Here is a 27,849-nt window from a genome sequence, read left to right as displayed (position 1 = left end):
GGCAACCTTTTCACCATGTGAACATAAGGGCCTGAACAGAACAATTTACTGCTGGAGCCAGTGTATATGTTTTCATCTGCAGGATGGTTGAGCAGCACAAATCTAGGGGCCACTGAGTCGATGGAGCCACCGGAGCTGCTACTGTTGCTTCACCCACCTCAGGAGCCCACCTGGAGCTGTGAATAGGATGAAGGACTTCAGCTTGATCACAAAAAGGCCACCGGGTCACCTAAAGCCTCTGTCATTTGCCCTAAGCCTACAGCAGGGCCATATGAATTACCAAAACCATAAACCAAACAGTGGTACTCACAGAAAGACCCTCTGGAAGCAATTAATACACAGCCTTGTTGTTAGGAATTAACCACACTGAGACTTATAAGGGTGCAGAGTTACTGGGCCAAAAAGAACAGTGGCTGATTAAAATGTGGTGTCCACCTGGTAAACCAAATCACCCAAAAATAGGGAAACGTACAAGCACACATCGAATTCAAAATGCTGGCCATCACTCACCGGTGTCTGCATCAGAATGCACTCTCTTACCTCAAGCCCTGCACATCAGCAAAACCAGTGACTTGATCCCTCCGATCCTCCTCTAGCCACACTCTGCATACCCCCAGATTCAATTGAAAGGGGGCGGGAAGCTCCATTGTTTGTGCCATTGCTCCCACCCTTTGGAACACCCTACCATATGCATTCACTTATTTATTTTTAAAGTGCCAAAGCTCACAGGCATCTGGACGCTACATATGCACACGAGACTAGGAGAGACCAGGCAGCATCACACATAGGTCCACATCCAAATTCCAACAGCTAAACAGAAATAGGTAGAAGTCAATCAAATAGATATGTTTATAAATGTTTCCTAACAGCCGGGTAGCAAGTCTCCAAACAGAGAGTTAGTGGCCGGCCATTCCAGTCCTGAGCTGTCAAGACAGGAAAAGATTGCCCCAAATCTCTGTTTATTTTAGATTTACGAACAACCAGTAGACCACTAGAGGTGGAGCGACGTTGCCTGGAAGGAGAATACTGTTTTAGTTGCTCTTTTAGTTAGATTAGGGCCTTTCCATCAATACATATATGGGCCAGGGAAAGTTTTGAAGCGTATTCTTGCTGTAAGATTTAGCCAATGAAGTTTCTTCCTAGTGTGAGAGATATGTTCTTTCCTGGGGGTGTTGTGAATGATACGCACAGCTTCATTCTGAAGTACCTGTAGTCTCCTAATGCACTTGCTGCTGGCACCGACCAGTAGCGCATTGTAGTAGTCTAGGTGAGGCATGATAATAGCCCGGACCAAGGTCATGCAATGTTTAAGGGATAGCAACGGTTTAACTTGTCTTAAAACTTTCAGGTGGTATTGAAAGGTTCCCACAACTCCATCGACATGAGAATCAGCGCTGAGTGAGGCATTCATATGAATACCCAGGGTTTTCAGAGCTTAACTTGTTTTAGCGGGATTTAGACACATCCAATTCTGAGACATCCAGTTCTTCACACGTCGATGGATGTAGTAGACCCTGGCTAAGTTGATCGCATACTTTCTACTCAACTCCATAAGAGGTTGAGTGTTGTCTGCATAGTTGGTAAAGCATATGTCCAAAGATGTCAGGAGGTCACACAGAGGTCTGATATTTAGATTAAACAAGGTAGGGGACAGGCAGGCACTCTGTTAAACGCCACAGAAAATTGATTCAGTATTGGAGAAAAGTTGCCCCAGCACACATGGGACTTCCTGTTGCTCATGAAAGAGGTAATCCAGTTGGTAGCTTCTTCTGAGCACTCACCCAGGGTGGACACAGAGTTCAGTAGGTGTTGGTGGTCTAGCAGATCAAAAGCTGTGGAGAGATCCAAAAGAATTAACAAGCCAGTCTTGCTTTTATCAATGATGTTGAGCATGTGCGTTTGAAGATCCAGCAAGGCACTTTCAGTTCGAGCAGAGCATGAAACCAGATTGTTTTGGGTAAAAGACATTGGAGGTTTCAAAGTGTCTTTTCAGCTGCGATGTTGCCATTGTGTCTATAATTTTCAGCAGAAAGTACTACATGTTTAGTAATGTCAGGGACATTCCCGTAGGAAAAGGAAGAGATTACAAAGCGTACTAAGAATGGAACAAAGATATCAGGGCGTCTCAAAATAAATTCAGGTGGAAGGATCTCACGAGGGCAGGATGTGGTACACATAGATTTAAGAATTGTTTGCATTTCATCTCCCGCTACACAGGTTAAAAAGAAAGCGTGGTTGGGGGCCAGTTTAGTGTGGAGAGTCGTAACAGAGTGATTACTTTCTTTAGACAGTGAGGTGGAAATCTTTGTACGTGTGGTGGTGACTTTATTAGTAAAGGCTTTTTGTACCTTATCACAGTCCTCTTTTATAGGCTCAAAACGTTGAATCAGTATTTTGGTTTCTTGAGATTTCTTTAGCCTCAAAAAGATTTTTGGAGTCATTCTCTGTGGACTCGACTTCGTTATTAATGGAGGTTTTTGGCCTCGTAGATTTGCTTTCGATATAATTTAGATAGGGATTTGCAGGTTTCCTTGTTCTCACAGGTTTGATTTTTCACCCAAATTCGTTCTTCCTGTCTTTTTACAGCCTTAAATGTTTTGGAGGCGGGAGGGAACCAAGAATGTTGACAGGTTCTCTCTCTAATCAGCTGAGATTTAACAGTGGCCACTTTCTCCAGTTAGCTGTTTAATTTAGAATTATAGATGGTGACTAAAGGCTCAGGGTGGTAGGAGTCGTGAGTGAGGATCATAATCTCTTTCAGACAAAGATCTAGTTTCCCCAGGCTGATTCCCTTTAAATTCCTACTGTTAACTCTTTTAGGCAAAGAGTGGACTTTTAAAGGTATATTTGGCAAGTAAATACAGCAATCCACAAAGGAATTGTCAGGCCAGGGGCAAGCTCTGGTGTTGGTAATGTTCATACTGATATTCCTTGAGGCAACCCGATCTAGGCTATTTCTCCTTGAGTGTGTAGGCTCAGTGTTGAGGATTTTGAAATCCATGTTTGTTAGAAACTTTTCTAACTCGCAAGCTTTCTTAGCTTCAGGTTTACCTAGCTAATAGTTTAAGTCCTCAACTAGATAGTAGCACTGTTTGATTTATTGAGGGGACTAAGCAGGTGATCAGATCTTCAATAAAGTCAGACATAACTACTGGTGGGCGGTATATAAAAAGAAAGTTGATGCAAAAGTTATCATTTGGGAGGAATTTTAAACGACTAACTCCGCAGCCAGCACAATCAATAGAGGATTTGTAAGTTTTCAAAGCAGGCCGTAGGTCTGTAATAGTGGTGGGGAAAAAAGATGGGCTGTCGGGATTGGTCGTGCTCGTAGAGATGAACATTTTGCCTGTAGAGGAAGATGCAAGCATTGACGCACTAACGGGCTTATCTCTTCACATAGTGTGTTATCGTAGAGCATATCAGCAAGATATTTTTTAGGCAAACCTTTCGCGGCACAGTTTTTGCACAGCGAGAAGCAGTTCCAACTCGGGATGGAGATCCATGTTCGACAGGAAGAAATCGTGTGTATCAGCAAACCCAGCCAGCAAAAAAAAAGAACATCACATTAGAAATGAACCATCATATCATGTGTTCAAAAAACTCTTAAAAACCTGGTTATTCAACAAATATGTATAGCTACTATGCACACTGCCTTGGCTATTTCCTTCTCACTGACAAGGTACAAGCGCTGTGATACCTGGGGGTCTGGGCGTTACATAAATGTTATTCACGAAATAAATTTTTATGGCAGCAGGATGTTATCGTAAATTCATACCCTGCAGCATACGAATGTATGAGGAAATCAAAACAACTCCTTATAATAGCTATACATTGTGTGTGTGATCATGAACAATGACAATCCTGGGGATGTGCAAGGTGGGTGGTCCAATGTCACTGTGAGTGGGTGGGCGTGAACCCAGGCAGAGGTTTGTGATCTCTCTCTCACGCACACATTGCAGTTCTCCAAGCTGCCATCGATGTTTATTTCAGTGTTATATAAATGTATAATGCATAAGACCACTCCTTCAAGAGACTAGTGTTGCTCGTATTTTGTGATCATACTGGCCATTTTGATGGTGTTTACCACAGGCTTCTTTCACTCATGGGAACTTCACTTGTGATCTATGGTTCTCTCCATACAAATAGGTGAAATAAATTACGCCACAATTTCTGGCTGCAAGAAAAGAGTGTGATACCTATCAGATATATTCTAGAAAAGTAGGGCCATACAACTCGTGCCAATCATACTAAGGTGGAGCTATTCCTCACAGCTCTCAATTTGCCGTTCTGTTCTTTAGTTGGGTATACTGCACTGACTGTGGGGCACACCGCCGAATCTACACTCCCTGCCCACTTAATACTGAAATAACTATGCCCCAGAAATAGAGGTGAAAGACGCGCTCACAATTAGTGCTACACTTAAATGTTTAATGCAACAATGTGCCATAAAATGTAACAAACGCTAACAGTCTATCAGAATCTGTTTGACCACAGATTGTGTGGCCGTGTAGTTATAGAATCTGTATACCACTTGATGATGTGTTGTGAAAGCTTGTAGGAGTTGAGTACCAAGTATATGCAATCGTATGATAATCAGATTGATATTTGCACCACAACAGAAATATGGGCACATTTTATGAAAAGGGATGATATTAACCTTATTTATTTTATAGTGAAATGTTATCTGAGAATCTTTGAGTTTTTAAATGTCTAGTATATTTATGGTTATAAGTGAAATATGAGAATATGTAAATGTTTTTAAAAAATGGATTGTGTGTATACGAATGTATTGTTTTTAATTCCTCATATTGTTTTGTATCAATTGTTTTATCTGTTGTATATACAAAGCTTGTTAGCTGTATGTATATAAATAAACATAAACAAACATTAAGCACATAAAAACCCCATCCGAAATAAAGTATTATCTGATCCATTTCTGATGTGAGATGCTCAGCAAATAAATAAATAGAAATGGCTGAATACCACATGCAGAAACGATGGCACTTCGAAAGAGCCCTCAATATCTGTTCATGGGACTTCTCTGGTTAACCAGAGTGTTCTCTTTGCAGGTCTCCCTCTGAAATGGCCGATAACAGTGTTTGCCATCTCAAAGCACAATGAGACTTCCCCCAGGGATTTCAACCACAATTTAAATGTTGCATGAGTTATCACGGAAAGTGCTGTAGAGATCTAACCGACTCTCGGACGCCGGCAGAACAAAATGGCATCCATTATTAAATGGTTTATTTACAAGGGAACCGCAGCATCTCGGAATGAATTGTGAGCGCGTCTTTCACCTCTATTTCTGGGGCATAGTTAATTCAGTATTAAGTGGGCAGAGAGTGTAGATTCGGCGGTGTGCCCCACAGTCAATGCAGTATACCCAACTAAAGAACAGAACGGCGAATTGAGAGCTGTGAGGAATAGCTCCACCTTAGTATGATTGGCACGAGTTGTATGGCCCTACTTTTCTAGAATATATCTGATAGGTATCACACCCTTTTCTTGCAGCCAGAAATTGTGGCGTAATTTATTTCACCTATTTGTATGGAGAGAACCATAGATCACAAGTGACGTTCCATGAGTGAAAGAAGCCTTTGGTAAACACCATCAAAATGGCCAGTATGATCACAAAATACGAGCAACACTAGTCTCTTGAAGGAGTGGTCTCATGCATCATACATTTACACAACACTGAAATAAACATCGATGGCAGCTTGGAGAACTGCAATGTGTGCGTGAGAGAGAGATCACAAACCTCTGCCTGGGCACACGCCCACCCACTCACAGTGACATTGGACCACACACCTTGCACATCCCCAGGATTGTCATTGTTCATGATCACACACTGTGCATGCTTCACATGCGAGAGAAAGAGAGAGAGAGAGAGAGAGAGAGAGAGAGAAACAGAGAGAGATGATCTAATAGACATTTCATGTCTAGTGGCATTCTCTACTGTGTAGTATGGCCCTGCATTTATTCTTGGACAGGATGTAAGCCTGTGCTGAATAATTTCAAGCTTACAAAAATCAAGCTGTTCTTGTTGTGTTGTGACTTTTGCTGCAGAGTATCAATGTAACCCTGGTGCTCTTCCATGTTGTACCACACTGCAACTGAAGCAATGAAATAGACAATCTCCCTGGTGGGCAAGAGGTACAAGTTGGAGCAGCAGTCTTCCCACAATTTAACCAAAAACGCAGTCAATTTTATGAAGTTGATCATCACTGTTTTGTCCAGCTTTCCAAATACACTTCTTTTGAGTGTCTTTCAAAGCCCGATTCCTGAATTCAAGCTGATGGTATACGAGACAGCATAGGTAGAGATGGGGAATCAGGTTAGAACTCTTAGGCAAATATGAGTTTTGTAATTGTGGGAGTATGACAAAGCAGTCTTAGGTGCATGTCCATTTTATAGGCAGGGAGTACTTTAAGTCAGTCTCAGGAGCACATGCTTTTTGAAGAGGGTCTGACAAAGGAGTGTAAGGCAATGGCACATGATTTTTTTAGGTAGGGTGAGCGTGCCAAATTGGTCTTAGACACGTGCATTTTCAATGTAGTGGAGGATGGCAAAGCAGTCTAGGGCACATGTGAATGTTGTCACATGATGAATATGCCAAAGCAGTCCTATGCACACTTGAATTTCTTATGCACGGAAGAGTACCACGGCAGTGTTGGGCATACACTCATTTTGGAGGTGGGTGTGAGTACAACAAAACAGTCTTAAGCACATATGAATTTCCTAGGCATGGGGAGAGCATGAAGGCAGTGATAGTGATACACACATTTTGTAGGTATGGAGTACACCAAAGCATACTTACAGGTACATGAATTTTGTAGGCGGGAGGAGTATGCCAAAGCAGTCTTAGGTACACAGTTTTTTTGTGGACAGGCAGTATGACAAAGCAGTCTTATGCGGCAGCATATGTGATTTTGGAAGGAAGGACAGTATTCCCAAACAGTCTTAGGCAGTGGGCACACATTCCTTTTATTGCTGCAGCATATGCCAAAGCAGTTTTAGGAATACATGTATTTTGCAGGCAAGGAAGTTGGACAAAGTAGTCTAAGGCGCATGTGAATGTTGTAGGTGGGCACTAAGCAAAAGCAGCATTGGGTACACTTGGTTGGTGGGGATTACGCAAAGCAGTCTTGGCTAGTGGTAAGTGAATTTTATAGCTGGAAAGTACAAAAAGCTGTCTGTGCCACATGAGGATTTTGTAGGCAGGGGAGTAAGCCAAATTAGCATTAGGTGCATGTGCTTTTTGAGGCAATGGAGTATTGCAAAGCAGTCTTAGTCACACATGAATGCTGTAGGGAGGGGAATAAGCCATGCCTTTTTGGTTGGTGGGGAGTATGGTAAAGCAGTATTATCTGCTGGAGCATATAGATTATGTAGCTCTGGGAGTACACCAAAACTATGTACAATTTGTAGGCAGGAAAGTATAATTAAACAATCTTAGGCACACATGTATTTTGTAGGCAGGTGTGTATAACAAAGCAGTCTTAGGCACTTGTCAGTTTGGCAAGTGGAAGTGTTTTGCTAGTCTTAGGCTCTGAAGACGCCGGAGCCGCCGCTGTATCTGAAGCAGGTGCTGGCTCTGAGAGGGTCTTTGTGTTGGCAGATCCAAAGTACAGAGGTTGTGCAGTGGCAAACGCTGTTTTGGAAGGCTTTCCCCATGTGGAGAGAGACTCTCCTGACTGTGCGTCTTGTTTCGGTGGCTGGCGAGCACCAGAGCATTTTAGGTTCGAGAAGAGCCCTGTTCCTGATTGACGTGAGCTGCGGGGAAAGGACCGAAGCCATTAGTCAGGCAGAAAGCAGCAGAAGAAGCAGAGTTGGATGCAGCAGCAGACTGAGCAGACGCATGTGAGGAATACAGTGAGTTTATCATTGCTACGTAATCCTGGAACGCTCCATAGTGGACCTCTAGTTTATTTCCCTTATTTTGAACACCGAACTAATGAAAGATAATCATATTTGAGTTATAACAATGTTGACAAAGGACATGAAAGGAAAGGTTGCAATTACTATTATCCAAGCCAAGAATATTGTCAAAATAGAGAAGTGGCAATATTAAACCGAAACAGAAACACATATTGCCAAAAGCAAGAGAGGGCAATATTGAAATAGGTTAACCATAACCACCACTGCCAAAGCCAATAGAGGGCAATAATGAAGATAGCTAATTGTAACCATTATTGCCAGAGTAAAGAAGTTGCAATAGTTGAGAAATGGATCATCAAGTATTGCCTAAGCCAAGAAGGTGCCATCATAATACAGAAACATTGTCAGCAGTTGTTTAATGTAAAAGTGGAAAAACAAGAGTGGCAGAAGAAAGGCCCTCCTGACTGAAGGTATCAAGGAGGAGAGGAAAATAACCTTGGCTTGTGGCCAATATAATAGTGAAACAAACAGCACCTATGAGTCTCATGTTTTCTCAGAAATTGTGAATTGTTATGTTGTTGAAAGTCAAATACTTTTTTAAAAGGTTTGAAGTAAACCTCACCACAGAGTACTTGTAGTAATGTTAGGAGCTTTTGTCTTGGCTGCCGAGAATACCAGGGTAGGGACCTTTTAGTTGTAGTCCTGGCAGATTAGTGGACCAGGAAGAAATCATTGAAGTACTGCATTGTGATTGAAAGTTGTGAAGATGACGAAGTGGGAAAATCAATAAAGTGTTCATCAATTGTGATGGAATCATCCTGACAAAAATATTGTTGTTGATATAGAAGAATTTTTAAAGTATATTTGTTTCTTAAGAAGGAGATAACTTAAACTTGTATCTGTACTTTGAGAGATAAAGACTTGTCGCCTATTTGAACTGTTGTTTAAAGTTCAAGTGAAAGAAATTTAGAGCAGGACGAACTTTATTATCAAAATTTGGTTACAAAAAGGAACTTTCTTATTTGAATGCTTGATTAAAAATCTTGTTTGAATCTGGGGGAGGGGATCCAGCCCAGGTTACAAGGATACACGGTTACTCAGTTTAAGTTGGAAAAACTGTTATTTCTGAGACATTTGAATGGCCATTGATTACCTTTTTGAGTTTGATGCACGAACAAGTGTGAGGGACAGATTCCTTTTGTTTGAGCATTTTCCTTTAGTTATTTTAGAGTGCAGATCAAAATCCTGGCGATACACATACAAATGGCATGAACTCCTTCTTCGTTATTTCATTCACGGATTGCCCCACACTATGGTGATAATCCCTCCTACCAAGTGAGGATATATCTATTTCATCAAAAGAAAGGACATATACATACTTAATGACACAACATGTTACCCTCAGAAATCTGAAAGCCACCCACAACCACTCAACAAATGTGGGCTGTGGGTCCCCTAATTAATAACGTATACCAAAAAATTCACTAAAATGTCATATTTTAATTCATTTGCTTAATCGCACAGGTATCAAAAAAATGTTTTAAAAATACATTTATATCACATAGAAAATTATACAAAGTTAAAAGTAGTTGTTCCACCTCACAGAGTCAAGTTTTACAAATGCTTGAAACACTACACAGTAGCAACTCAATTCTTCTTGCTTCCTACTGCGTATTTTGTACAAAATTCTTCTTGCTTCCTACTGCGTATTTTGTACAAAATTCTTCTTGCTTCCTACTGTGTATTTTGTGCAAAATTCTTCTTGCTTCCTACTGTGTATTTTGTACAAAATTCTTCTTGCTTCCTTAATACGCAGTAGGAAGCAAAAAGAATTGAGTTGCTACTGTGTAGTGTTTCAAGCATTTGTAAAACTTGACTCTGTGTGGTGGAACAACTACTTTTAACATTGCATATTTTTTTTTGTGATATAAATGTATTTTCAAAAAAAATGTTTTGATACCTGTGCGATTAAGCAAATGAATTAAAATATGACATTTTAGTGAATTTTTTGGTATACGTTATTAATTAGGGGACACACAGCCCACATTTGTTGAGTGGCTGTGGGTGGTTTTCAGATTTCTGAGGGTAACATGTTGTGTCATTAAGTATGTATATGAACTCCTTCTTTACATGAGGATCAAAGAGTACGGGGCGACTCTCTCCTTAACAAGTTAGTGGACGTATTTTGTGCAGGTAGTGATTTTTCCTTGACTGAGTTTATGAAGATTAGTGAAAAAATGTTAGCAGAAGCAGGTATTGACATCGACTCTCACCCATAGTTAATGAAGGAGAAACTCAGAGCCTGGGATTTCATGGACAACAGAGTAAATGTGATAAACCTGAAACTGTAAAAGGAATACATGAACTAATTTCAAGGTCTCGAGTCACTGATGGCCTATGTATTTAAAACTCTGTCTCACCACAGAATGTGGCATTTAAGATTCTGATCCAATTGTCTCCATACCCTGGAGGTGGTTGGACCGTGGTTAGGATTACCTGTGGATAGGCGTACATGTAGACTTTGTAAAACAGACCAATTAGAAACATGTCATCATCCTACATTGGATTGCCATGATTTATTATAGAGAAGACTGTTTTACTTTGAAAAATGCATCCATTCTCCTTCTGCTGTTATTTCACAACATTTGGGGGGTGGGAGGGCTGATGAACGGCAGACAACTATCCTTTTCAAACGAACTAGTTGCCTTTTTCATGGAGATCTTCCCCCTATTAGGAGATATCCCGAAATTAGCTAATCTTGCTCTGAGTTCACAGGATTGTTTCTACCTTGAGTAGGATGTGGGTGTGTCACTGAGCATGAAAGTAATTTAAGTTCTGTCTTGGTAGTGTGGTATGGATTTTCTTTTATTAGATACTCACAGTCCCCTAAATGACCACTCAGAGGTGACGTGGTCCAGGCAGGGATTTGCAGTCTGTACAGCATGTGACTGTATTTTAAAGTGTATAAGCCCTTTGCCATGTTTCCTTTCTTGTCTTTTGATATTAAGATTTTTAAGTTCATTGTCTAGCTGTGTTTTATGGGAGCGTTAAATATTTGTGAAGCTTATCTTATTGTCTCGTTAGTGGAGATCCTGCCCCTATTAGGTGATATTACAAGATCTACTAACTTTGTTCTATGTTTACAGGCTCGATTCCAAATAGAGTAGTACTTTGGCATGGCACCATGTAAAAAAAGAACTTTTTAACCGCTGCCTTGGCCCTAAGGCAATGCTTCCTATTTTAATTAGACAGTCTTAATCCCCTTAATAAGAATTTAGGATGGATTGGGTCCAGACGGGGGTTTGAAAAACATCCTTTGCATCTATGAACTTGTACTTGTTTGGATCTTTAGTTATATTTCCTCTATTGTTTCATGATATTAAGTTTTTTTCTCAATTGTGATTTAGGAAAAGGTCACAATTGATAAAAAAAACTTAAAATCAATTTGTGAATTATCTTCTGATATTTTAAATTGAATTAATTTGTTATACTTTTGTTTTAAGTTTCCAATTTGTGAAAGGTTTAAATTGTAAAACAAAACATGATAAAAAATAAACAAATATAGAAATATGAATACATGTGCAACATAAATGTACACATAGGTCCAGTATGTTGACCGGCTATGCCGCAACTGGGTGTGTCAAGTGATAAAGCTTAGTGGAAACAGATTAACCCTAACCCAAGGCTCTATTAAAGTTGTTGAATTGAAAAAGTATATGAAAAACATAAATGGTAATTGCAATATAAACCAAAGTACACGCTGAATTTCTATATTATGTTTTCAATAACACACCTGTATTTTCTAGAACACCAGCATGCGCTGTGTACCAGTATCTAAGCATCATCAAAGCCAAACATAATTAGCTAATAAAGGAGCCAAACAGGACACAGGAATGGTTTTTAGTTACAGAGTATGACCCTGAAGATCCTTTTCCCTACCACCTAATGCAGCCATTCCGGCCATATACTGCTGCCTCTGCTTGCCTCATTATTCCAGTGGCTGGAGGTGCATTGTGAAATGATTGTAGGCAAATGTCTTCAGTGCTGTGGCTTCAGGGATTCCTTTTCTCAAGGAGGAGGTGTTCAGGTGTGTGTTTTGTGGGTATTACATCTTAAAGGTGGGGGGCACTGGCAAAAAAATCACCAGAATAATATGCCCCAAGACTAGAGACCCTCTTAAGAGTCTATTGCGAAGAGCCTTCTTTTATTTTCTCTGCCTCTGACATAACTTTTGGATAATGTATTGCAGTCTAGCATGATAGTTGATGGACCGAGGCAGAAGGGTGAATATAAAATACAAGCAAAAGGCCTCTTTTGGTCAATTATCATAAACTAGTGTGAAAGCCTGTGTACACGGCCAAAGTGCAGGTTTTCATCAACACAGTAGGACCACTGCATATCCTAAAGCAATGGCTCCCTCTAGAGGTGACAAGAGGCAAAGCTATGTGAATTGCCAGTGTAGCTATATATCTTAAGGCAACAGCTCCCTCTAGCGGTGACAACAGGTGATGACTGCATCGGACAAACCTACATCTGGCCTTTCATTGTATTATTAATTTATTTTATTTTCTGTTTATTGATAGCCATTTAAATATATCTTGTGTAACTGACACGCAATGTCTGTGTTTGAAAGCTGATGGCTCGAGTCGGGTGTAGCTATGAAATGCAAACACTGTGTTATTTTTCCACTTTGCTTATGTTTAGTTATAGTCATTTCTGTTGGTCTCTGAAAGAATTCATATTTAACTTACATGAAACTAACCAGCTCTGCATGAAACCTGATGTACCGGGCGTGATGGTGTAATTAAATATAAGTGAAATGTTACTTTTGACCAACTGTGTTGATGGAATAGGGGTCATTTGGTGCATCTCCAATGCCGAACAGTCAAACGCCCCTTTTCTGAATGAGAGGCTGCGGGCATGAGACGGGGTAAATGCGACATGCCAGCAGCCACGGCGATATGCGCCTGTGCGATTAATAGTTACTTTCTGGACTCCTGATGTTTTCAGCCCAGCTTGGCTCAGGGCTACAGTAAACAGAGCTGTACACTTAATAAGCGCTCCTTGAAGGCGAGGGCTGGGCAGAGAGGCTGCGGGGAGCGGGCTGGCAGGGTGACAGGGAGGAAGGCAGGAAGCAGGCAGGGCCCAGAGGCGGACCACGGCTCCTGACACACGTGTCTTCATCTCCACCTTAGACTCCGCGAGCGCCGCTCCGGGAGCGCAGCAGCAGCAGCGGCGGGAGATCAGCAGCCACGCCGCCCGGGACAGCATGAGGACGAACGACAGGTACAGCGCCATCCCGGCCGACGAGAAAGGCATCCATATCATCAACATCAAGGCCATTGAAGACATCGGCTACGTGCAACAGCAGCCCGAAGCATTGGTAAGAGCGGGGGGGGGGCAATCACTGCTTCTGGGGGGTGGGGCGGGGTGAATAGGGGCGAGTGCCTGTGGCGCTCAGAGAGCGGTCTTGCATACACGCGTATGCAGAAGAAGTTACTTGTTTGTGGAGACTTTCTTCATGGAAGCGTGAGTGTGGCAGGGAGAGTACCTGCTGCGAGTGGTGTGTGCACGCAGGTTGGAAGGAAATAGCAGTGCCAGGCAAGAAAGGACTCCAAGAATGTGGGTGCCAGGAGCGTTTATGCTCCGGCTACAAGGGTACTTACTATATGCAGCGAGAGTGTGCGCCGGTGAGGTGTGCGTGGGTGCACGAAAATGTGAACACTGAGGGTACATCCCGAAAGAGCGTGCACTGAGAGTGTGTGCAGCTGAAGTGCTTGCTTAAAGAATGCGTGCTGGGAGCCTGGGTGGGGGAAGAGTACGAGTGGTCACGGGGAGGGTGGGGGGGGGGATATTTATGCAGAGATCCCAGCGCAGGTGAGCGTGTGCAGGGAGAGGGGGCTGTGAGAGGGCACGCAAAGGGACAGTGGGAGATGTGGTGTATGTAGAAAGTGGAAGAGCGAGAGTGAGCCCAGCAGGGAGAGGGTGTGCTACAGTGTGTGTTCTCACTGTCCGTGAAGACAGGGGGTGTGCAGGGACGGCAGAGTGCAGGAAGTTGCCGTCTGCATGGATGTTCGCGCAAACGGTCGTTTGCAGCAGTGACCGGCTCTTTTCTGTCCATTAGCAGTGTGAGATGGTAGTGCAGGGATGCGTGCGTACAGAGTGCGCGGATGCCCGAATGCCGACGCGTGAGAGGGGTCGTGTGGTGTTTGCATGCAGGTGGCACAGTGAGAATGCAGAACGCGTGACTTGTTATTGACTTATCTTGTCAATTACCAGTGGAGCGAAACGTAACAGCGACATTTGGAGTATATCGCTCTGTGGGCGTGGACGCATCAGAGTCATGCAATGATGTGTTAATTGTAGTTTCGCCTTTCAAGTGACGGGCTCCGCACATTGTGTAGTTACGTGTCGTGGGCAGTGCTCTCCTTTGTAAATATGTTAGGCAACATTCTACCCACCCCAGGCCCCCATCACCCCTCCCCGCTATTGTCTTCTTGTCCGGTGTGCCGATTTGTTCTGGGAAACCACGGTTAACACAATGTTTCAAGCAGTGATTGTGCGGTTCTACACACGGCGGCAAGGGAACGCATTTGTCACCTGTGGTTTCACCTTTGAAATGTGGGCGACGAGGGTTGCGTGCTGTGTGCTAGAGTGCAGGCGGGCAGTGGCTAGTAAAATAAGTTGTTAGTCCTGCAACTACAAAGCAACGTATTCCCAGAGCAAGGCATGCATTCTTGCTATTACAATGCAAGCATGCGTTAAACTGCATGTATTGTATGTTAAGGTAATTTCCAGAGATTGCACTGTGAAAATACCGCGATGTGTGACACGGTTTTGCGCTCAACATATGAAATGAATGTTATGGGTGACGGGGGGAGGGGCGGGGATGACATGGACGTAGCAATGACTAGTGCCCCCAAAAGAGGCCACTAGCAGAAGGAATGCCGGCTCTGCACGGGTGGGGCGGGGTGGCTTCCCGTGGAAGCAGGTTAAGCCCAGGGTTTTGCTAGCGCTACGGCCTATAATTACAGCGCCCAGAGACTGCTTTTGGTGTGTCTGTGCACAACAGTGCTCTGCCTTGTAAACGAATAGTAAACAGTGGTGTTGGTTACCAGTGCGACCTTACAACTCCCAGGTAGCTGTGTGATGTGTGTGTGTGTGCCAAGATGCTAGTCTGCCCATTTAAACCATATTACACCTCACTAGTGATATTGTGTGGAATGCTTCACAAAGGAGGCGATGTGAATGTGTTCAGGGGTGCTGCTGTGGTGGTCTGCTAAGTAATATCGAGCCGCGGTTGGTAGTGTAGCCTCAAGCGTTGGCTGCGATGTGCGTGTGCACAGGGGCGGTGGGCTGCTCTTAATGGAACATGGAGCAATAGATCATATGAAACACATGGCATTGACCCCGAAGGACTTCATGGGGGGGTGAGAGAGAGAAGCAGAGAGAAACAGAGAGATGGAGAGAGAAACAGAGAGATGGAGAGAGAGACAGAGAGAGCGAGAGCGCTGGGTGTTGCAAGGTCCGCAAAAGATCTGGGTCTGTGCTAATGTCGGGACTTTCAGGACTCGGGGCTAGATAGCCTTCTGATTGTAGCCGGGGCTACAACCAAAATACCTGGGCTATACCCCCTCCCCCAACCCCTTTAGCGACGCATCTGGGCGTGTCAGTGTGTCTATCTGGTCACCCCCAGATTACCCATGTAACTACCATGCAGCATCACAATGCAGCTGCACCCGACATAGGTGTTGAATCAGATGCAGAACGCATAGTGCCCCTTGGTTTTACACTACCTTGAATATCAACATATCCCGATGACATACTATGATGGGTAGTAGACAAAGTCTTGAACCAATTCCAATGCACTGAACCATAAAGAGTCCTGGTGGATCTTTAAACTAAAATCTACTACCAAGGGACTGAATGAAGCATTACCTGTAAACCCCTACTACACCCGACATGAGCGTGTGCAGATGGCATCCGTTCTGTAAAGTAATATGAACGATGGGTTGTGGCAAAGGAGTACTGCATGGGAGCACCCGGGTGTGCCCGTGTGTGGGTGGAGGCCATAGTGTGCACCCAGTCTCTCTCATGTTAACGGGGGCTGGATGGGACAGTGTCACATGCATGCATGGCCCTGTGGAGTGGAGCAACACAGCCGAGTCTGATGCTGGGCCGCAAGCACTAATGATCATCCATGCGTGGCTTGCTTTCACACCGCTGCATCTCAAGGCAGAGCCACGGACACCTCCCCGCCCACACCGGCTACCCACTATTCACCTGCACCCAAGAGACCAAAACACAATGCATGTGCTGCTTAACGTGGTGTGTGCCATGTGCACTATGACTGCACAGGGGAAGGTTAGGGGAGAAAAGTGGGCACTGGTTACTGAGCACTGGTGGGCTTCTGGGAATTCAGCATTTCACCCTCAGAAGTCCCTTTCCATGCAGATCACCATGGAGTGGCCAAATAGGGAGCATGCCAACACAGAGACCCAGGATGCCATCCTTGCGGCTGCCGGAACCTGGGCGGAACTCCGCCGCATTCCAATACCCATATAAAGAAATTGCTAATCCGTGGTGAAATATGCCACTTTAATTACCGTTGACAATCAAAAGTTCAAAACTTCCATCGGCTACAGAGAAACTAATTTGCAGTTGATTCCGGGCTCACCCAGCCTAGCCTCAGCCCATTCCTGGCACGTTCTGACAGGTCCAAACAATCTTCGTCTTCTGTCTGACAACTCTTGACATGAAACACCTGCAGCCGTGCTGCATGGAACAGGCCGACACAAAGCTCCCAAGAAGAGAGCGCATGCGCCATTGCCAGTCAGGTGACTTGGACCCCAGGGGCCACGTACAATGTACTGAAAGCAGCTGGCATTACCTAGCCGTGACCGCATGGACCCACTTCCAATGGCATGGCCATGGACATGCATGCAGCAGCGCCCTCTCTGGAATATGCAGCTCTAGAATGCAAATCCACTGTGTAGTAGTGTGGGTGCCACATATGCATGCGGTGTGTATGTGTCCAGCTTTGCGACTCCGAGTTTAGAACAGTGTTGGGGTAAAATATTGTATTAATCATAACGTGTTGCATTTAACTCTGAAAGAACACACCGTATGTTGTATGCATCTGATCTGTCAGCAATTCCATGTGAAGCAACGATGTGTTGGGGGTTGTAGTGTAAAGGAATATCAACCTGGGCTAGTATTGGCCATGTAATGTTGTGACTCAAGATGGCAATGTGATGTGCACGTGCCCACGGATGCTACCCTGCATTACAAAATGCATCTTATTTAAGTAGCAGTACAGAGCATGAGGGTGCATGCCATGGTGCTGGGGCGGTGCATGGTGTGCATGGTCAAGTTAGGTTAGGTAGTCGATGCTATCAGTAATGTGGGCTGCCTTTCCTGCAGTCCCTGCTGACGTGGGAGCATGCATGGGGGCAAGCCTGCCTCGTGCGCATATGTAAGAATCCTGCAGCTGTAAAGAGGGAGAGAGAGAGGAGAGAGAGAGAGAGAGAGAGAGAGAGAGAGAGAGTGCGTGCGTGCGTGCGCGTGTGTGTGGCGTCTGCATAGTTCAGCTCTGATGCCCTGTAAACATGTATCCGCATCCAAAAACGTGAAGTTTACAATCCAGAAACTACTTGGAATTGAACAGCCTGTGAAGTGAAGGGCGGTGTCCGAGTGTGTAGGATGGCTGTGCTGCATAGTTAAGGTGCTTTAATTGGACAAGAGCAGCTAAACAGCGTTGCAAACTCCACAGAGTGAGTTATGCAGTGTGTGAGTGTGTAGTTGGGCTAAGCTGCCGTTTAAGCCCGCATTAGAATCCTGAGGCTGTTAAGGAGCAACCATCCCACAGAGGGCATGCAGTAAGTGGCGTGTGCAGTGGGCCTGTGCAGACTTGCACATGTGTGCTGCTAACCGTCTGAGCGTGCATGCCTTGCAGTGCATGTGGGCGGTGAGTGTGTAGGTGCTGCGTGTATCCACTGGAGTTTGGTAACTGGTGTGCAAGTGACTTCCGAGCACAAGAGCTTTGCTGCCTGTCAACGTAGATTACACATCCACAGCAGAGAGGAACCGTGGATCCCAAGGAATGGACCCCGTTACTCACACAGTCATTATCTGCCTGCCTGGACAGTGGATATGAACACTCTGAACTCAAACTGAACCCCACTCGGGCTCAAAAGAGAAGGTTGCCAACGGTAGCCTCCACGTGACAGGGTGTGGCCCCTGTCAGTGCAAGGTGGGCTGTTGTTGTAGGTTTTCTATTCTCGTACCTGCGACAATGTGTATGTTTTCTGTACATTAGATGTGCAGAGAAGTTGCTTGACGACAAAACAACAGCCATGTTCTTGAATAATATTGTGTAAGATATCAGTGGGTGAGTTTGTTTCCCGCCATTGAAACCCTGCATTTAATATCACACGTGGGTGTGTTTAGTATGAATGTCGAAATGTATTCAACTCCAACAGTCAGAAAATAATGGCACGCAAAATGCCACTATTCACCTATGAGCCCACATGAGTAGCTGTTTCCCTGTCGCAACATTTACCCATTCATGCGTCATAATGTTCTCCTAATTCGAGTGGCTCTCGGTGCTTTGCAAATTCTTTTCAGGCACATGTGTATTCCTTTAATTTTGAAATGCAGAATTGGACTTTTTGATAGATTTTGGGGTTCCAAACTGCACATGAAGTCACACTCATTTAAAAGGTTGCCTGCACAAAAAAAGCAGGGCATCTCCAACGAATATAGACATACGAGATACGACTACGGGCGGCGGGGCAAATGCCACATTACAGGTCTTGAGGAGATGCCAGGCCCTGCCTGGGAACAGGTTCGAGGGGAGGGAGAATAATGTGCCTCGTGGTATGAGTAAAAGACAGAGGTGGGCATATTCCAGCTGATAAGTCTTTCTACATCCCTGGCTCTGGGAAAAAAACGTATTGGGCTTTTAGAGCAAACACGCTCGAGCCGTGGGTTGTAAAAATGGCGCTTGCCTAAAGCACGCTTACAGATACGTATTCCCGGACACTTCCAACACTGTACCTAGCACACTTTACCTCACCAAACTCAGGGGTTTCCCTCAGATTGTGAGGACAGCGCCCCAGTGGGTGCACTTTGGGTCAGGGGTGGACTGGGAACCAAAAGAGGCCATAGAAATAATCTTCAAAGTGGCCCCATTTTACACATTTTCAGCAAGCCCAACCCATTTCCTATGGGAACATTTGGAAATGCGACACAAAAGAGGCCCCGGGTGCAGAGGCCTACCGGGAAATCTCCAGAGTTCCCTAAAGGACAGTCCACCCTTGCTTTGGAGCATATGTTTCAGACCTCTCCTCCCCAACAGGACTATTGGAAAGGAGTGTGTGTAAAACTGTCTGACAGCACTGGGGTCAGTCTATATGCGGTTTGTTTGGCAATTTGGGCAAACGTTCTTGCTAAGCGCAGAGCCATACATATGGGGGTTATGCTAGCTAAAAGGTAGGTTCTTAAATAGTGGTCAGCCCCCATTTTGCAACTCTGGACGCAGGACTTGATTGGCCAATGAAAAAGAAAAGGCGCATAGCTCCTTGGGATGTCCAGGGTGGGGCCTGAAGGACATCTGGGCTGGTTCTCCTTTCATGCGTGATTCTCCAGCAGTGTGTCCTGCTTGCACAATCTTTCTGTGTGTGTTTATTGTCTCCATTGCGTGGGTCTGCTACTTATGGCTGCTACAGGTGGACTACCGCTGTGTGGTGCCAAATAGCGCCTACAAAAAGGTTGGAAAAAAGAACGATAGCCTATTAAAGTAAAGAAGTGGCCAGGCCAATGTGGGCCAGAACCCCACGTTTGAGCGTCATGCATTCGGAAATACAACCTCCAGTTCCTGAGAGTAAAGACATCAGCAAAGCAGCGAGGTAAGTACCTATCACTTTGTAGAGTTTTTTATTTCCATTATAAAAAAAACAACATATGTGACACAGTAGCAGCTTCCCACCTCATGGAACACAAGAGCTCAACGTACATCGCCTGCCCAAGGTCACAAGGCTGCAATGCAGTGAGCCCTTCCACCCGCCATTGCCCTCTGGTGGGGATAGTTATTAGGGGTGACTGCGCTGCTGCATCGTTAGTGGAAGGCGGGAAAAGCTTTCCCTTGCTCTGCTTTTGGAGGGGAAAGAAGCACAGCTCCATTCTGCTACTCCCTGTTCAGTTTTTTTTTCTTCCAGAGGAGGGCGTCAATGGTAATTTTAAGGCAGCAAGGAAAGAATAGTGGAGGCATGGCCGTGTGTGCTGCCCAAAATAATGTGTGTTCAGACTGCTTAAGCATCTCTTATATACATTTGCAGTGCGTAAATGGAAGGGGGTGGAGCCAAAAAAACACATTTTAAAGAGATGCACTCGAGACACTTTGTTTATTGCTCAAATGCTATTGAATTTTTTTACTGTGGAAAATGCTTGTGGGGCATGGGAACTTGGGCAAAGTGATGCAAATTGGGCATTTTAAAGATATTTATTCAGCAACACTGGTCAAAACTACTAGCCGCATAGTGAAGTAACTCATCAAACTGGCCCACATTGGCCAAAAAAGTGTCCCACTTTGATAAAAAAAAAAAAAAAACTGGCTCACACCAGTATTTTGCGTTTTTGGTTCGAGCGTTGTCCTATTGCCCTATAGGCCAGTCCGAGTCTTGCGGTTTGTAACAGGGCGGCAGGTATGTGCTAGATCCCTGAAATGGCATGGCACGGCCCAGTGAAAAGCCAGAGGACCTTTTTCTTCCCAGTCAGGTTGGCAAATGTGTGCCATTGCCTTCCAAAAAGAGTGGTGGGGAACATTCAGCGATAGAATAGCAACACGCTTTGGCAAAGCCAGCAGGTTTGCCTTTGTGGAAGGGAACTCTTCAGTGATGGGACCTGCCTCTCGGGTCCCAGAGAGAGAGGCCAGAAAGGCAGCAGGCATGTCTGAAGGAGCACCACCATGGGAGAGGGGTGCAGGTTCTCTGCAAGCTCTCAGTACCACCTTTTCCGCGGTCGGTGCCTTTCAGTACACCCCGGAAAAGAATGGATGCGTAGGTGCGTTTACTAGAGCACCACCAAAAAGCCAACACTAAGGGTGCTGCTAAGCCGCGCAAATGAGAAAGAAACGCATCACCTCGTGACATGCCCTCAACTTCAACCTATGCGCCAAAACCAATGGAGGGGCCAAACACCGCCTCGGAGCACGAACTATGCAGCTCTACAGTGTGATACGAAAGCGCCACTTGAGAGCCCACGCTGCTGGTGGTGCTAAAGTGCCACCAACGAAACAAAACTGTGTAGCCTAGCAGTGGCACTCAAGCATGACACAACAGTCAAAACTGCAGTGCTGCTAAAGCACCAGATTAGAGCCAGAACCCATTAGCCTCACTGAGTGGCATGAAGTCCTACGGATGGACCAAAACTAATGGTGCCGCTTAAGTGACAACTATGGGCTAAAACTGTGTGGCATGCTCAGTAGTTCTAGAGGGCTGCACATGAGTCAAAATGGCTGATGGAGATGAAGTGCTACCTATGACCGAAAACTTATCAGGACTCCAGCACCTGCAGACTTTTCTGCTTCAAAAATATCATTCTCCCTCTGCATTCTAAAAGAATACTTTTGCCTTACTAGCTGGCAGGTAAGGACCACATCTGAGCTAAACCAAAAAAGACAGAAGGAGAGAGGGAAAGAGGGGGAGAGAAGGAGAAGGGGGTAGGAGGAGAGGAGGGGGCGGGGGGTAGCGCAGATAAAGCTGGATACAATGTACCGCACGTATACACTACAGTGTTGCAGGCGGAGGACTAGACGCAGTAGATAACTCTGAGTAGGCCGACTAGCCGTTGCCAAATGGCGGAACTGAAGAATTGGCTATGTGAATTCTTACCTTTTCCCCGAAAAAGGTGTCTTCGTTTTCCCGTCGTGGAAATAAATGCATGAGTTTTGCAAGGGTTTGATTATCGTAGGAAACATTCTGGTCAGCTGAGGTGATATTCCGCCATGTACAATGGCGTGAATGCAAATTAATGTGCCACATACACTCTCTTCACTGTCTGGATATAAGGAATCCGCGCTGTTTGGCCTGTCAGCGACTCGGGGGAAAACTAAGATATGATATGATATGTTATGATATGATATGGTATTCGGCATTTGTAACGCGCCTATACACAAGCGTTTCGAGGCACGTAGAGCAATTTTTGAGTGGAGAATTGATAGCTGAGGCCAACTGTGGCCTCTCCCTGTTTTCTGAAACAAAGAATTCTAAGCAGTTGCTTTTAACCTTGAAGCTAAAAGAGGGAGTCCCTCTAGCATTTTCCATAGACACAGTTTCTGTTTTTAGCTTGATTGTGAGGTTAAACTCCTTGATAACGGTTTTGGGGTGATTCTGTAAAGAGGACAAGTACCTAGATATAGGGCAGCATAGAAAGATACATGGTTCTGGCCTTTTCTGATTTGTAGCAGTGGTGGCTGATGAATAATTTCATTGGAGGGGCGTAGATATTTCGCATAAATGTGCGCGAGCGCCCTAGCATAGTGAGAGAGTCTGAACCAAGCAAGGGAGACTTGGGAGGCACCTGGGAGATCATGGTCATCACCAGGTACAGCTTGTGGAGCTATAGGTTTGAGTGCTCACCAGCTGACCAAGATCCTGGCTGGGGCTCCGGCTGGATTTGAAAGGGATGGCAATATACATGTTCAGAGAAATGTAGTTCTAGGTAACCATCTCCACCCGACTTAATGCTGTGAGTTCCTTAAAGGTGTGCATAGACCATGTACCTTCTTCTCCATTAACAAGTGGTCTGCATGGTATGGCTTTCCATTGTTAAAACCCAAGGCAACATGAGGGAACTCTGTGCTGTGGAAGGAGCGGTGCATGCATGTGAGAGTTGAGGACACGTTGCCTTTTATGTACCTAGCATCGGGATAGCCCCTTCCTCCCAAGTAGGCTTTGATGAGTTCAATCTCTTGGTATTTTGAGTAACCATCAGTGAGGAGAAATATTGAGTACCTTGCAGGAAGTATGCAGATGTTGATACTGAACATGCACTATGGGGCTTTTCCAGAAGGTGCGGTGAAGTTAGATGGGGTGAATTGGACCATTGAGGTGGATTTGGTGCCACGTTACCAAGGGTGCCATTTTTGACCAGCTGGACTATCATCAAAGCGACGACTGGGAAACCCACCTTCTTCCACATCATAAGATTAATTATTGTCACTAGTTGAGGTCAACGCGGTCTTGTTTTTAAGCCGGAAGTTCAAGAATTCTCGAACCTTTAAGCAGTCGTCGGTCCTATATTACAGTGAGATCTCGGCAGACATGATGCAGGTCTCGGATGATGACGTGTACCTGAAAGGGGCAGCCAGGAAGTGATGCAGTACACTCGTTCTAGTGTCATTTTGGATGATAGAAGGGGAGTGTGTGCGCCCATCCTTGGTGGTGCCGGAGAGTCCAATCCAGCGCAGTGAAGAAACATATGCAGTTTGGCCACCTCCAAGTGGCTGTTACCTGACCGCCCCTTACAATTAGTGCCTCTGCACGCTCCAACCTGCACTATCAGAGTGCATCACCTGTTCTCCGCGTCTTGAGCCAGCTTAGGAGTGAGAGCCATTACAAAGTTTCCTGCACAGACATACCCAGAAATAAGGCACTACGCGAGAAAGGGGTGATACAGAATGGTAAACATTCTTTGAGTGTGACTGACTAGGACAACGAAGATACACACCTTCAAATGTGTCTGCCTCAAAAAGCTGCATCTGTGCAGTGAAATACGCGGACAGGTTATGAGGTCATGAGAGAACAATGTATCAACACAAGCTCAGCAACTTTATTTAGGGTTCAGCAAGATGAAACAATTTTTCAGGTACATATATGCAAGGATTCATACAGCTGCCTTGAATAGGAGAAGCGACACAAAGCATAAAGACAGCCGAATTCCTGCAGAAATGTTACTATTGGCCAAAAAACATCAATATTCTAGCTGTCTATGTATTTGGATGAAAGCACTATGGCAACCTTGCAACTACCAAATGAGCAGAACCATTTTAATAGACTATGGGGTTCATATTTGTCCCGGGAGGATAGCTCAGCGGCAACGTGCTCCCCTTGGAAACAAGACGACAGATTTGATCCCTGGGTCCGTTCTTAGAAACCTCCGGGTATTAAGCGCATTATAAATAAGCAACTAAGAGCCATATTCCTGTAACAGCGCCTCGATGCACCCGGGTTGTGTGAGCGCTTTAGAAATATAAAAATGTATAATCACATTAACTGTATCCTTTCAACTGCACACGGCAGTGTATCGTTTTACCCCCTGTGCGCTTACTCATCATAGCATTGAGGGTGCCTGGTGTTTGAGACTGAGATTAATATACGGAATGCGCGCTAAGTGGAGCAGGTAGCACTAGTAGAAAACCAAACAGCTGTTCCAGCGTCCGGTTCATAAAACAATCCCTGTTTGTCTAATATGAGCACGTGCCATTCAGCGCACACACACGGCACTTCCTAAGGACAAATGCAGCAGCTCTCTGTGTGAGTGCTCCAGTGTCAACACTTGCAGGATTAGGGCGAGAACAACCAGTGACTGTTCCTCCCTTGCAGCAGGAACACAAAAGAGAGTAAAAGATGTAAGTGGGCAGGGTGGAGGGAGTAGCCTGTGTGTAGATAAGGAGCCCGGGCCCACTGGGAGTGAGCTCAGAGTCTTTCTATTGTGATGAATCAGGAGTATTTGTCCCTTCTCCCCAAAGAGGAGTCACACCCCTTTGAGGCTAAGGAGGTGAGCCTGCTCTGCAAGCCCCTGCATAGGCATCTGGGCAAGTCGGACCTCACTGGGAGTGACTCCCCCTTATGGGACAAGGACTCTGATTCCCAAAGTGAACTCCATGTGCAGGACACTTTATCTGCATATATGGGACTGACTTTTGTACAAAACACTGTCAGCCTGATTCATGGAATTATTTGCGAGAATAACGCAGATTTGCACGCCTTCCTGCCCGAAAATCCCCATACTTCAAACAGGGATTTTCGGGCAGAAAGGCGCACACATCTGCGTTTTTCATGCAAATAATTCCATGAATCAGGCACTTTGTCCTCCTTGCATTTTTCTATAGACAATGTTGAATCAAGAACACCACCTGTACGAAAAGGAAATACCACTTTAAGAAAAAATGTGTATGAAATTGGTGCAAGGAGGCCTGAGGAGAGGAGAGAGATCAGTATGCAGGGGAAGCCCCCTTACGCCATAACACTGTTAAGAGGACGAGCAAAGTGTGGCTGCGGAACTGCTGCTCTCCAAGAAGCAGAGGATGGCAAACGGAGACACCGGAGGCCCAGCACAGCAGGGAATTCATTGTCAGGACAGAGAGCGAGGAACAGTCCAGCAAGGTAGCACAACCACAGAAGTGCCATGGTGGGCTTGGTGCCCGCATAACAACACCGACACTTAGAAGACTGGAAAGCTCCCATCCACCGTCATTCACAGAAAGCGACAAGGCACAGAGATGCTGATATCGAAACGAGCGAGAAGCTTGAAAAGAGCAAATGAGAATACAGACTAACCTGCCCGAGCGAGTGCAGAGCCCAGTGAAAGTCACCCACAGCAATCACAGGTACTTGTTTGGACTGGAGTAGTGGAAGGCCGCTGCGCTAGTCTGTAGTAACGATCAGAGACTGTGATGGACATAAGGGCAATACTGGAATAGAGGACCAGCATCACAAGATAACTAAGGAACTGTTGAAAACCCTAAACAATAAGAAGAAACGTGAAGCATTTAAACAGTGGAGACAAAGATCCTGGGTGATAGAGAAAGAACCCCAGGACATAACTCAAAGAGAGATAAGTGCTGAAGAGTGGGGAAACCACGTAACTAAGTTATAGAACGTGTTGTGCGTTAAGAACACAGAGTGAGATAAACAAGGAGGAAAAAAGGTCATTAAGGAGACCCCAGAGCTGGGGAACACGCAAGCTGATAAAGCATGTGAAGAACATAAAGCAAAAAATAAATGTTCGAAAGACCATCTCAAGGAGAACCAAGATAAGGGTCATATGGTCTCAGGGGTAGGTTCCATGAACAGTTGGGAAGAGCTACATGAGCAAGTGAAGAAAACCCTAAACCCTTATCAGAAGAGATCACCATAAGGAGCTGTTGCTCCAAACAGAGACATTTGCACATTGAAGAGTTGTACGGAATAAGAAAACGCCTCAAGATAAAAGGTAAAGGGGAGGCCACCAGAAAAGGGATATTTGGCTCAGCTTAGTTATTATGTATTAGTGGTAGGGTCAGGTAGATTTATGTTTGGACAGAAGGCATTGGGCCTCATTACAACCCAGGCATTAAGGGTTTAACGGCGTTGTCGCCCCCGTTAACCCTTAACGCCTGATTACCATTTTAACGCCTGCTTTTAGCAGGCGTTAAAATGCAAGGCGCTAACCCACCTTGGTGCTAATTACGGCACCGTAATTTACGGTGCCGTAATTAGCGCCTTCCCCACTCCCATTATGCCCTATGGGGCAAAAATGGGAATGGGGAAGGGTAAATGGGGAATGGGGATTTACCGCCCCACTCACCTTGGAATGGGGCGGTAAATCCGCCATCCACCATGGTGTAAACAGAGTTTACACCATGGTGGTAAAGTAGGGAACTTACCGCCTGGGTTGTAATGAGGCCCATTGTGTTTATTGATTTCTTGAAGACAAACAAGCACCATTAATTTAATTTATTTAGGTAGGGAATTCCCCTATAGCGGTAGGGGCGAGAGAGATGTTTTCTTTATTATTTAAATAAAAAAAACTCAAAATGTCCACCTTGTGCCCGACTCCTTCTTGCGCCCCGCCACACTATGTAGTATGGAAGCTCAGGGCCTTTTCCTGTAGTAAGGGAGCTTGCAGCATCTTGTTCCTGTTGGAAGTTAGCTAAAGGCCTCTGCCTCAAGAAGGGAACTCAGAGCCTCTCCTTGTAGGGGGGGGGGGAGTTTACAGTAGTCTCTCCCTGTTGAAAGTTAGCTCACAAGCTCTTATTCCAGGAATGGAGCTCACTGTAGTCTCTCCCTGTTGGAAGTTTGTTCAGGGCCTTTTCTTGTGGGTGTTAGCTGAAGGCCTCTGCTTGCAGGCAGGGGATTAGAATCTCCCCCCAAAGGAGGGAACCTGCTGTCTTTTACTGATGCAAGAAAGCTCAGGTCCACTTGATGTAAAAAGGGCCTGCAGCCTCTCAATTTAGGAAGCGGGCAAGTAGCTTCTGCCTTCAGAAAAACCAAAGAAAGATTGCAGGGCCACTCACTTCAGGAAAGAAGCTTACGGAATTCCACTGCAGGAGTTTAGATCGTGGCTCAGCCCACAGTAATGGTGATTGGAGCCCCTGACTGCAGAATGAGCGTGCAGGACGCTCTCTTCTGGGAAGAAGGACAAGACCTCCCACTGCAATAAATTAACTCATTGTCCATCCGTGCAGGCATGGGGACCAGAGCTTCTGCCTGCCCTCTCTCACTGAACAAAGCTCTTACTTGTGAAAAATGTGACCCCAGCAAAGACCCACTGAAGCTCTTCAGACATATGCTCTCGAACAGTGGCATAGAACCAGATCCAGAGAAGGTAGCAGCTATAAACAACATGCTGCGGCCGTCCAAGGTTTCACATCTTTGCTCATTCCTAGGACTAGCCAGCTATGGTACGAGATCCAGCCAGTGTTTTTCAACCATGTATTTATTTATTTATTATTTATTGATTTATAGGGCGCCAAAGCCCACAGGCATCAGGGCGCACAAACAAAAACACAGTGGACATTCAAAGTCACAGGACAAAGTGCAGGAGCGAAACGGCACTAGTTCAAGGTAAAACTTTAAAAATTTTAGATGAGTAGTCCTCAGTTTCCGATGAAAGATATCTTATTCCTTTATCAGCCTAAGCTACAGGGGCAGGCCATTCATTATCTTAGCGGCCCTGATAGAGAAAGATCTTCTCAAGCAATTGGCA

At 45.1% G+C, this 27,849-nt stretch overlaps 1 protein-coding gene across 4 annotated transcripts in view; it reads left to right on the top strand.

The window, feature by feature from the left end:
- The window catches only part of ANO1 (anoctamin 1), an 802,432-nt gene that overhangs the window by 265,790 nt on the left and 508,793 nt on the right, over positions 1–27,849 (top strand). For 3 of the 4 annotated variants that reach the window (XM_069623442.1, XM_069623440.1, XM_069623441.1), the window contains exon 2: positions 13,074–13,261. In XM_069623442.1, the coding sequence (XP_069479543.1) occupies positions 13,074–13,261 (188 nt within the window). Of the gene's footprint in view, positions 1–12,961; positions 13,262–27,849 lie in introns of those variants that run through there. The other variant, XM_069623444.1, reaches the window with a different exon arrangement.

This window comes from Ambystoma mexicanum, chromosome 11, assembly GCF_040938575.1.
Source record: "Ambystoma mexicanum isolate Mex_15411 chromosome 11, UKY_AmexF1_1, whole genome shotgun sequence".
NCBI lineage: Eukaryota > Metazoa > Chordata > Amphibia > Caudata > Ambystomatidae > Ambystoma > Ambystoma mexicanum.
The sequence above is the reverse complement of the archived record's forward strand: the minus strand, read 5'-3'. Positions and strand labels throughout refer to the sequence as shown.